The sequence below is a fragment of the Teleopsis dalmanni genome, chromosome X (genome assembly GCF_002237135.1).
Source record: "Teleopsis dalmanni isolate 2A chromosome X, ASM223713v2, whole genome shotgun sequence".
Lineage (NCBI taxonomy): Eukaryota > Metazoa > Arthropoda > Insecta > Diptera > Diopsidae > Teleopsis > Teleopsis dalmanni.
In genome coordinates this window covers 214272-227073 of record NC_051848.1, presented here as the reverse complement: position 1 = coordinate 227073, position 12802 = coordinate 214272, and the positions used below count along the sequence as shown (strand labels likewise).

The 12802-nt window shown below is 31.6% G+C and overlaps 1 protein-coding gene across 1 annotated transcript; it reads right to left on the bottom strand.

The window, feature by feature from the left end:
* Positions 1-7252: 7252 nt before the first annotated feature.
* Positions 7253-12556, bottom strand: LOC119662278 (protein decapentaplegic-like). The gene is made up of 2 exons (XM_038071869.1): positions 11885-12556; positions 7253-9511 (listed from the first exon to the last, which is right to left on the bottom strand). The coding sequence occupies exons 1-2, from the start codon at positions 12456-12458 to the stop codon at positions 8634-8636; spliced, it is 1452 nt and encodes a 483-aa protein (XP_037927797.1). The 5' UTR covers positions 12459-12556; the 3' UTR covers positions 7253-8633.
* Positions 12557-12802: the final 246 nt, after the last annotated feature.

Here is a 12802-nt window from a genome sequence, read left to right as displayed (position 1 = left end):
ATGTCAATGTCATCGGCATAAGCAAGGAGCTGGACACATTTGTAGAATATTGTTGCATTACGATGCACACCTGCCCTGTGCATGATCACTTCCATGCTGAAATTGAAGAGATCACATAATAAGGGATTACCTTGTCTGAAACCTCGCACGGTATCAAAAGGTTCAGAGAGACTCGATCCTACCTTAATGGAATTACGGGTATATGTACGCGACAGGTATTAGGCTGACCTTTTTTCAAGACAGGGCAAAAGAAACTGAGATTCCAAAGCTTAGCAAATTCATCAACTCTTTTTATACCTCTCTATTCAGAAATTTCATGCATATGGATTTTTTTTTAGTCTCTATTGAAAGTTGTTCATGAAAGTTGTTACATTCCAGTACATTTCTAAAAGAAGTGCTATTGTAAAACTATAGAAATCACCAATTGTCAAAATAATTATATTGATGTTGTACTACGAGTACAAGGAGTCAGAAAAGTGGAAAACACAAACAAAGACACGTAAACGAATAAATTTTTATAATTTCATTCCGATTCATATTTTTTCATGGATGGTTCGAGGTCAGCTAAATGCTTTCATTAATATTTTTCTGTGAAAATGATGCATATACAGTTTCTTAATGAATTCGAAATTCCCAAAGTCTTAAGACTCTTTACTAGTAAGAAGAATGCATTTTATTTATGTAATCGAAATGAAAAAAAATTGAAATCAGTGTAAAAAACATGCACTTACAAAGCAGAAAAGGGAAATCGAAAATTCTCTAACAATTTTTGTTCCTTATCAATTAAAAGAATCTTTGTGAAATTTTAGTAAAAATTAAATTTAAGCACCCCCCGCGTGTGCCAAAGACACTTTTCCAAACATTTGTTGCATGTTTTGTAAAAGTTAATTTTTGTTGTTTTACGATTGTGCATCTTGTACTCCTTCGGAACAGTCAGTTTTGTATTCTTTACGAGTTGATAAGATTAGAATCTTTATGTGAAAAACAACATGTAATTTGTTACCGAGGTACTCGTACGCGTCGTTCCAAACACGTTCTCTTATTCTCTTACCTTCAACCTTAGCTTCATCCTCAATTGCAGCCTCAGTTTCGGTTTCGGTTTCAGCTGTAACTGCAATCTCAACTTCTATTCTATTCTTCAAATTTAGATTCAAAAGTAATCCGACTAAACGTCTGAACGAGTGACCATACTATCGAACGATCGACCGACTTCGAAATATGATCAACTATTTTCCATTTCAAATTTAATGGCGAAATGCTCAGGTTACATATTGGTATCGCTTCTTTAGTTATACGATCTCTGCGATAATATCGGGTCAGCGGAAATGAAATTTATTACTAAATACTTAAAAACAATTCAATAATTTTCAAACACCAAAAAAACCCAAGAAGAAACCATCGAAAAAACACGAAACGCAAAGAGAAAAGAGAGAAAGATAAAGAAGCCGCATAAAATGATTTCAAGCATTTTAGAGTTATAAAATTTTAGATAAAAATTCATATTTTATATTCTTTACCTATGTTGACTTTGATTTGGACATCGATAATTACTTAAGTGCTGGCAATAATGGGCAAATACGAAATCAATAAATTTAATTACCGGCATCGTACGAGCATTGGAAGAATCTAAGAATCTGAAAAAGGTCATCATTTGAAATTGTGCTGTATGATCAAACACTGGAATAGATGTGACATATCGACAAATAAGAATTGGGACCACAAAATATGCCTTAAAGGGAGGTGAAAGTTAATTTATTTATAACTTATTGAAAGTTTATTATTGTCTTACAATATTTCGCAAGAACTCCTAGGTACGTTGTAAGACATTTTATAGCTTGACTCTTTAAGGAATTAGTAGAGATGAAACTAGTTTTCAGCTAACCGTAAGTTCTGCGAATTTAAGACAAATGAATCGGTGTTGAGTAGATTCTAATTTAAAATAGAGATGAGTTTATTTGATGATGAATTAATCTGTTCTCTTAAGTAGATCAGAAAGCCTTTGTAATTATTTTATATTGGGAAGAGGTGATCTTCTTTAAAGAATATTCTGAATTTTTCAGAAAAATGAAATTCTAGTTTTGGTGATTTATGATACTATTCGTAAAATTTTTTGTGGTAGCATAAGCTGTAACTAATCCAAAGACCGTGAAATGGCCGACATTTTTAGTTTTATCATTTGAAACTTTAAATTGTGGCAGAAATGAATGGTAGAAAGTTAATATAATTCCATTAAAGTCATAGTGCCATTTTAAGTAGAGTGTCATGGGCTCATTATGAGCAAAATTGTTGTTTTTAACGGAAATTAAAAAATTGTGAATGAGAGAAAAAACAATATGTCGGTTTAAATTTGGTCATGAATGCCGAAACTATCTGTGCCTCGTCACTTAGGCAAAACAGTATTATTCAGTAATAAATGTCAACATTTGTGTATTTTAAAAGCAATTTATTACAATTTCTATCACACCCTAAAATATGGAATATATACACCTTATGGAACCACTGTTAAAGTGCTTGAAAAACGCACGTTTAAATTCTCTTATGTCACTATTTAAAATCTCTAATTAATTCATTTTTCTATAACACCATAGTCTCTTTTATTAATTTAATTCCGTAGAAGGTATAGATTGGACACCTATGTGTCCTATGTGTGATAATTGGGAAATACCTATGCTTTTGTATACACATTTGCATGACAAACAAAATTTTTTTGGATATACTATTGTTCGTTTTGTGACAGAGAGATGAGAATATATTGAGATAGATGGAAAGAGATGATTATTTTTTATACTTAAATTAAACTTATTTAATTGTTCTTTCCTAACTAAAACCTCTGAATGTGTATTATGCAGTGTAGCAATAATTTTTATCCAATATGCGGGTACAGAAACTTATCTGTTGCTGTCTTAGTTAAAAAATTTTGTGCAATAGATATCTCTCAATGACGTAGTTTTCAACCTCTAGTTCTTTAGTCACTTACAGATTGAAGAAAATAAACTGACAATTAAAAGGTAATTAAAGAGAAAAGACCTCATGCCTCATGTTGTTATGGCAATCCCGATTTGAAACCTTTCAAGAAACGTATAAACTATGGTAGCTTAAGACAATTAGTTTTATATCCCATTAAACTTAAGAATGGCGAGGTTTGTAACGAAAGCAATCACTTTTATTCGAAGGAATATAAGCCAGTAAGTCAGGGGTATATTAAATATAACTGGAGCATTTAACAATGAAGCGAAGGTTATTTTAACTGACTATAGACATTATAAGTCATTTAAGCTCTCTTAGCTAAGAGCTAAATAGAATGTATCCATATTAACAAGTAAAACGTACAAAAAACTCATCAAGGAGTGTTCTGGAACGACTGATACTGAACAATCATAAACTTACTGCCCTTATTGACCTTTTTACAGAGAATCTGGTGATAAATTCAAATGAAAGATCACGAATTATCTCACAAATAAATGAAGAGTCTTCAGACGTAGCTTCATATTGATACTATAGCTAATTCAAACTATATGAAAGTCTGAATGGCGCCAAGATATAAAATCGAATTATGTAACTTTCAGGCTGTATACACATTGCTCAAAAGCTAAGAAAAGTTGAAACCAGCATCTACAATGATTAAGTTAGATTATATATATCATATATATATTAGATCATATATACTTACTGATCACTATGGTATGTACTAGTGCTGTTCGTATTGGGTTTTACGAAGAATCCGAATAATTGAAAAGTAAACGAAGTCTTCGAAGTTGGAAATAAATCCGAATTTTTTGTAAATTCGAAGTCTTCAAATATCCAGATTTGTGGTTTTTATTCGCATTGAATTTCTTCGAAGACTTCGTGAACAAAAGTTAAAGCGAGAGTACAAAATGCAAACAAACGTGAATCACACAAGCTGTTTGAGAGATGATAGAATTTGTTTGTTTTTTACTTTATTTAATTTAATTTTATTTTATTTTATTACATATCATTTTTTTTGTCTTTTTATTAATGCAACTAGTTAATACACTTAAGACTAACAAGCATTTTTAGTTTAATAAATTACAAATGTTCACGCTAAGGTTTTATTACTTAGTGAGGTCAGAGGGTTTTGTACGTTTTAATCTCCGTGCTGAGTCAGTTGCGTTGACTAATTGCAAAACTCCACATTTACAATATTTCTAAGTACTTTGTTTTGAAAACGCTGTATTATCATAACATTGCTTTTAATGGTGCATACCCATAACTGTAAACCATAAATCCATACAGGCTTTAAAATTTGATTGTAAATCAGGAGTTTAATTTGTGTCGATAACGCTGAACGCCTATCAATTAACCATTTTATCTGCTTATACTTTAGCTCAAGTTCTAGTTTTTTCTTTTTCACATGCTCTTTCTAACGTAGTTTAGCGTCTAAGGTCATGCGTAAGTATTTATATTTAATTAGCAATGAGAGCCCCTTTTATTCATAAAGTCAACATGTACCGATTTTGTATTGTTAAGCTTGAGTCGCCATTGTATCGTCCACTCATGAACATTATTAATAGCTAGTTGGAGAGTTTTAGTTGATTCCATTTCATTAGAACCAATTGAAATTAGAGCTGTATCAGCAAACGTCGCAATTTAACAATTTTCTGTTATTGAGAATTTGATGGTTCAATTCTTGAATTGCTGTTTCTAAAGCCGAATTGATGATTTGGAATTAGGTTTTGTTTTTCTAAAAGATTTGATAGTCTCTTTTTAAATGCTTTTTCAAAAACCTTCGTCAAAATGGGTAGCAAGGGTATGACTCTATATAAAGAAACTTCATATGCAGGTTCGCCAGGTTTAGCTACCATTATTACTTCAGCTACCTTCCAGAAGGAGGGTACGTATCTCAGTTTGAAGCATGTGTTGATAAGAAATGTCAGAATTTTGATGGCATTTTTTGGCAAATTCCTTAAAATCTCAGCTGTCAAGAGGTTAAGTCCAACAGCTTTTTTGGGTTTTAGAGACTTAATAATGTCTTTTATTTCCTGAGCAGAAGCTGGAGGTATGCTTATTTTGCTGTCTAGTTTTATATAAGCGAAAATATTCGCTTCAGCATTTTCTATTGTAAAAGTACTTCTAAGATATTCCGAAAAGACTTCTGCTTTCTGCTGATTGCTTTTTGCCCAATTATTTTCAAGTTTCAATGGCGAGAAGTGTTTCACTGGTCGTCTGAGGTTTTTTGTTGCCTTCCAGAGTGAGTAGCGTGAATTCTTTTCGCACGATAAATTATCTAGAAATGTTTTGAAGGAGTTTTTAAGATATCTTGTCCTTTGAGTCAATATTTTACAGACTTTATTAAGCAGAGACTTATCTCCAGGAGATCTGGTCATTTGCCACTTCCGTCTAAGTTTGCGTTTTTCATTGGGATAGTTACAGCCAGTAGTAACCTGCCTCATAAAGGGAGTACTATTTTAACAAGCATTATGTATATTTTCTGTAAATTTATCTATATCGCTTTCTAGTCGGTGTGCATCTTCTATGGCGATAACATGATTTATCATTAATTGATTGGCAAGTTCCAATCTATGAATTTATTAGACAGAAAATACGGATTTTCTTTTTTTACTATAGAACTGCAAATATTTAAAAATATTGGGGAATGATCTGAGTTCAGATCACCTCCATCCTTAATTTCTATAAAGCTTTTAGAAACTTTTCTTGAAATAAAAAAAGTCAATAAGATCAGGTATGTTACTTTGATCTGTGGGCCAATAAGAAGGTTTTCCCGTCGATATTGTTTCACAACCAGATTGTTGAATAGCTTTCAGAAGTTCCGAACCTTTAGTCGTAATAAGTCTCGAACCTCAAAGAGTATTTTTAGCATTAAAGTCGCCACCAAGAATAAATTCATCTCCAAGAGCCTTTAACGCTTCAATGTATTTTTCTATATTTCTATATTATTTTCCTATATTATGCCGCGGAGGGCTATATACCATAAAGCCGCTATCGTTAAAGGTTGGTCAGCTTCGATTTCAACTATCTGGAATTCAGGAGCTGTTAACTGGATTCCTTAGCGATGCTTAATGTTGTTCCGGAGTATAATTGCGCCACTTCCTCGTGCACAATATCCGGATATACTGAGTGGTAAGTTGAACAGCTTTTGAAATTTATATAAGACGATCTAGTAAAATGAGTTTCGGCTAGTATGAAGCAAAAGTTCAAACTCATCTTTGTGTTTTAGGACGCCGTTAGCGTTCCATAAAATTACCCTTATAGTTTTAACCATCGTGTGGTTTTTTGGAGAGCATTTCTAGGTTTTTTAAACATTTTTCAATCACCTTGTTGAATTCTTCTTGCTTATTTAATTTCTCCAAGATTTGCATAAGGATTGCATTTTCAGACTTCGGATTTTGTGTTTCTAGTTTTAGTTATTTGTACATGTGTGTGTGGGGGGATTGCATTTTGGATTCTGTTTTTAGACGGGAACTCCATGTCTTTTACATTACATGTTATTAAATAAAAAATTTATATATATAAATTATGTTAAAAAGATTATATTAATGAAAATTTTAAATATAATATGATATACATATGTGCGAATTTGATAATAGTATTAATGCATTTATAAAAATATTATTTTTATTTTTTTATTAGTAATGGAAATTTTGCTTATACATTAATTTATATTTTGTTTAGATACTTTGATACAATATTATGTATATCTTACTTTTTTCTTTGAAATAAGGATTTAGAAATTTTCCATAAATAGTAAATCATACTAAAAACAGTAATTGCAACAAAAAAATCATAATTTTATTATTTAAAAATAAATTTGCGCTTACCTGTGATGACTTCAAGAAGGACAGAGAGCTGGCAATAGAGGAGGAAATATATATATTTTATAATTATACTTTTTGCTGTGACGATTACTTTTAAAATGTCTAGGAATTTCACAATTTGGAAAGTTGAAGGTTCTCTAGAAACGTCACCTTTATGTAATATACTTCTAATAGAAATCTATAATAAGGTTATAGACCAATAGATTTAACCTCACTCAATAATATTGATGTAGTTCTTTTTATTGGATATATTATATATATTTTATTTTGACCACTTCCCATTTTTTTAACTTCGTCGTTTAAGGATTCAGATTTCTCAAGTTTATAAAATACCTTTCTTTTTAGCCTTTTTTCGATGTTAACTTCATAAAATTAAAAACAAAAATTTAATTTTTTCTAAAAAATTTTCTTAATTTTTTTTTTATTTTTATTATTTTTTTTTATAAATTTTTCTTCCTTTCATTTTTACTTCTCATTTTGTAGTAGAAAGACATTTAATATATAAATAAATAAAAATGTGTGTCATGTTTGAGTGTGTGTGTGTGTTCTGTTTAAGTGGGTGAGTGTTTATAACATTTTCGTTTTGATTTACTTAAAATTAATAGTAAGAATATTATATTTCATATTATAATATATAAAATTGTATATACTTTATAAGGAATTAACATACAAAATACATGATTTTAGGCGGAAACGAACTAATTGCCGCGCGAAAATCCAAGGAAACGAAGATACCAAATACATTTAGATTTTTGTATAAAACTAGGGATGTATAAATATATCAAAAACAACACGTTCTCGCAAATATTTGTATCCGCACTCATATGTGTCACAATCATATATGCATATGCGAATACAAATTCACTTGCATTTAACACTGGAAAAGGATAATACGCAACAATTCCATATAATGTTTTTTCTCTTTCTTGTTACATAGGTTAATTTTAAAAATTAATTAAACAATAAAGTAAATGTAAATCTAATTTAAAATTGTTAAATAAAATACAAAAAATAATAGTTAACAAAACAATTTTTAATTATATATATTTATATTTTGTATTTTTTTATTTATATTTTTTTTGATTTTTGCTTTATCTAATAAAATAATTTTTACAATTTGTATATTTGCTTCGCAATTATTTATACAATTTACATTTGTTCAAAGTTGGCAGCACTGGTGCCTGTTATAACTGTTTTGCAACTGTCGCATGCCGACATGTGCCGACAAATGCTGACGACAGGATTGCATTTTTAGCGACGATGCCTGACGATGACTGCGTTTCGGTACTTGCTACATGCGTTGCTTGAGGACGAGTGCTCCAGTGACGGTGTGCGATTATCGGGTCATGCGACAGCCTAGCTGCCTAGGCATTGTGCCCATCTTTTTCTTCAACGTTTCGACGCTTATCTTTATTTATTTTTTCTGTGTTCTATTCTGCTGTAAATGATAAAGTCTAAAATTTATACTTAAAAATTCAAAAAATATTCAGTCCATTTTGTTTGCGTTTGTTTAAAATATTCAAACTTTTAAAGCAGAGGTTACGGCTTAAAATCCTTGGCATTAAATGCTCTGCTCGTTCTTGCTATACATGCTGGGTCGTGCTCGTATTCATCCTCGTGATCATGCGCTCGGTGCGTACGGTGCGTGCGGCTTCTAGCTTTCGAACACACTACAAATACTATTTACACATAGGTCATTTCTCACACATGCACCTTTTCACGGCTACTGTGTTTGTTAGCATATTGTTGTTATTAATGTTGTTGTTTTGATTAGCTGCAGACCGTTAATATCGGCAATGAAAAGTTTTGACTCTTCGACATTACTAGCGGTTTATTGGCTTATCGACAACCACAGCCGACGGCCGTCATATCCTGATAGTTCTTGAGTACAACTGTGTTCTGATCGTTGAGATAGAGCATTGAGATGCCCTCAAGCTGTGTGGGTACACAGCATGGCTTTGGTACCTTTCCTGGATTGATATTATTGACTAAAGTTTGCACAACCGCATGATTTGTTGAATTGTGATGTTCCGCTAGTGGAAATGGACATTTTCCATGACAAAAAAATGCGTCGTAGCCGGGTGGCGCTACAATCCAATTGCTCCAGCCGACATCAGCAAAATCAACATATAGCGAATGCCGACGGCAATTCTCTTCGTGATTTTTCCTACGATGTGGTCGCCTGTGGTAGCCAGCACGTTTTGAGCGTGTGCTTACATCGCGTATGGAACGCGATTTATGCCGTTCATCGTCCGTGTAGGTAAAGAGTATTGGTTGTTTGCGTTGCCACTCTTCGTGTGGCTCCTCCGTACTGCGTCGTAATCGTACATGATGATGTGGAGCGGGCTTTAGATGGTGACCTGTACGCACCTCTACCAACAGTCCGAAATTTCTTTTCGGTGAATCCAGCCACCGTTCAACTGCTGGTTGTACATCCATATTTACCTTATCTGTGCTATTGAGACGAACTGTTTTATTGTCCAATAGCAAGAAACTAGCATCACGTTTGTCTCGTATGCCAACGTCTATGATATCATAAACCAACACTTGGTACCGCGTGCGGCTGGATTGACGTGGATTTAGAGCCGCATGACTAATCATGTCCCGCGAGAGTTGTAATTCAGCAGCTTTTAGCTTCTCTTCGGCGGGTATACTTTTAATATCAAACTTTAAACGAAACCGATGATGATGTGGAAATCGATCGTCGATTTTACTTTCTGTAAGAGATCAAAACAAGAAAAAACAAAATATATGAGAAAAATTTGTTAGATATATATATATATATATATATATATATATTTTCAGTATATGTATAAAATTAAATCGTAATTTTTGTTGAGATATTGGCGTTTTGGGGTTCTAGACTTTTTTGGGAGCGTCTTTAGAAAGAAATATATGTCTTCAGAACAATGTAGACTGAGTAAACATCTCTTTCCTAAAATGAGAGTACCGAAGAAAAGAAATAGAAATAAAAATACAGATTTTTGAAAGTCAAAGTCGAGTACTACTTCAAAAGGCAATATCAGAACTATTTGAGACAGCCATGAAAACTTTAGAATGATCGCAAATTTCTTGCTTTTAACATAATATGTATTGTCTATTTATGTTTAACTTTTTATTTCAGTAAACACCTTCAGAACTTAAGACATTATCTATAGAACTTTCTTTATGAAATTAAATTAATTAAATATTAATATAAATAATATATTAATAGTTAAAAAGGAATACAAAGTTTTGAATCCTTTATCACTAAGTGATTTCTTTCCACTTCTGTTGGATCCATTACTGTTAAAAGCCGAAGATTATATAGTGATTTAGAAAGCTAATGTCAGCATTTTTCAGGAAAGTGCGATAGCAATTTCAAACAATATTTTGCATCGAGGCAAACAATTAAAGGCACTTATTACCCAAACCCATTGCATCCATTTCACAATATTTCGAAGAAAATTTTTTACATTTGACTAAAAGAAAATGTTTTTCTATTGAGACGAGACAAGGCAGACGTACATATAACCGCTCCGTACTTTCCCCATCTTTATCGCCCTAAATTCAACAGATTTGCCACCTAAACAGGGTATCACCTAAGTAGGTATATGCGCTCGATTTTCAAAAACAAAACACACAAAATAAAATGGCATAACAAAACTAAAACGTGAACTAAGACCACAAGAATTCAGAGAGAAAGGAAATGCTTCTATGGAAAATGCGGATGTAAGAAAGAAAGGGAAGCAAAAGTTTACGTATGCAGCAGCAATTTCAACTGTTCAAGTAGTTAGCGTCATACGGAGAAAAGAGACTTACTGCCAGAAAGCAATTAATCGACGAAAGTAAATGATTTTCCTCAAACGTCTTAAAAACGTGGAACGTCACTGAATTAAGTTTATCAAGCTGAAAGGGAATATAAATGGGTTTACTGAGCTTTTCTAGCAACTTAATAACTTGAGCTCATACTTTAATCATTTAAAAAAAAACAAATAATTTATTCTCTGACCACATAATATATATATGTTGCACTCTAAGGAAACAACTACCTATATACACAATCGATTGCAATATTATTAAAACAAAAATATAAACCAATAATATATTAACAATTATTGTATGTAAAGTATAAGCCCTATTATAAAAGTACTTGAGGAAGTAAATAAAACAAAAAGGTCAGAGTCAATTCCAATAGTCATTTGAGTTATATTTTGTGTAGCAATTACCTCGTGGTATTGGTTAAATCTAATTGGGTCAGTGTTCAGTTAAAACATATTAGAAGACTACCGGTAAGAAGTACCGAAATCTTCAAAATGATGCCAATAAATTAAAATTTTTAAGAATGTGATTTCGTTATGCGTTGTGACATTGGTATCGATCTAATTGGGATAATGTTCTAAAAAGCGACGTGAAGACCACCATTACAATGACTGCCTGAAAATTCAGGATAATTCCTATATTTTTCAATAAATTTAATTATTTTAAGAAAACCAATCATCTTGTGATAACTAATATCACAAGATATTAGTACAACTGAGAGAGTGCCAGAAAGAAAAAAAAATAACTTTTTAAATATTTTATATTAATTTTTAGTATGTCAGAGGCAGTGATGCACTAGTATTATAGAACGAACGTTTATTAAGAACTGCAGTTTTCTGCAACTTTTAATACAAATACAATTTTTAATAAAATTTATCTGTTCTTCTTTATCTGTTTAAAAGGAGGATAGTAGAGTCCACAGAATTGAATAAATGTGTAGTAAAGACCTCTGAAATCATATTCTAATGATCATGTTGAAGTATTGGAATAACATTGGAAAACAACTAACTCCTTTTATGAGGATTGCGCACATCTATTCAGACTGTTCTTCAGTGTGTTTTCTCTTCTATTTAAATTACATTTAACGTATGTTTAAACTAAATATGATTGCTGCATATATCTCATACATATTAATATACATATTAATCACTACATATTACTAATATTAGTTTCGATCCCTAAAATTAAATCTAGTCTCGAACTGATCATAATTTATATTAAATAACATCAAAATTTAAAACCTGTTCTTTTAAACAAAAATATATGGTATTTTTCTAAATGCAACTTACCCTGATGTGTAAAACTTCTTACAGTATTCGCTGATTGTGTAAGTAGACCGCGTTTTGGAATACTCATTGAATCTATTTCCTGTCCCATTATTTGTTCGTACAATTCTTTCATGGCATCTGGTATTACAATTTTTGACCGATCTATTGTTGGCGGCCTTTTCATATTGAATAGTGATAACAAACTACTCTCAATTTCGACTAGAATTTTTGAATCTGGCTTAATTTTCTCACCGAGCACTTCTTTATTACTATATGTATCATCGTCAAGTTCTTCTGAATCAACCTCCGCATCCGTTGTTAGTGGTTCATTTGTGAGCCGCTTTTGATGTAGATCGCTGAAACTACTTATGACTCTACTGATTTGCTGATCTAGCCGCTTGCTAGGCTCTTCAGTTGATGTTGTTGTTGTTGTTGCTGACACAGCCATGTTATTATTATCCTTATCGGAATTATTTATATTATTATTATTTTTTTTTATAAAGTGTTGTACTTCGATTTCTGTTCTTTTCGCTTGCGTTGCATTTAGCACTTCACCACTCTTCACAATTTCAAGTTTTTTGATATCGATTTTCATGCTCTTATTATTTGTATATATTTTATCACTTCTCTGCTTACTTTCACTACTGTCAATATCACTGTCACTTTTCTTATTTTTATTTTTGTTATGATTTTTATTATTATTAATTATATTAATATTATATGTTAAACTATTACTAAGCTTATTATTGTTTTGTTCTAAAAATGTCGTTGTTTTTGTTTTTGTTGTTAATGATTGTGAGTTCGATTTTGATGAAATTTCGATCATTTGATCGAATTTTGTTATTGTAGTTAATTTTGATTTTGTTGTTGGTATTAAACTAGTCGCCGTTGTTGATTTGTTTTTATTTCGTTGTGGAGATATCGTTGTGATGAATATTG

Bases quoted from the DNA above. Each gene is read 5' to 3' on its own strand.
- LOC119662278 (XM_038071869.1), bottom strand. From the start codon at position 12,458: ATGAAAATCGATATCAAAAAACTTGAAATTGTGAAGAGTGGTGAAGTG. The intron at 9,512-11,884 runs GTAAGTTGCATT...GATCTCTTACAG, and splicing joins AAGAAGTTTTACACATCAGG to AAAGTAAAATCGACGATCGA.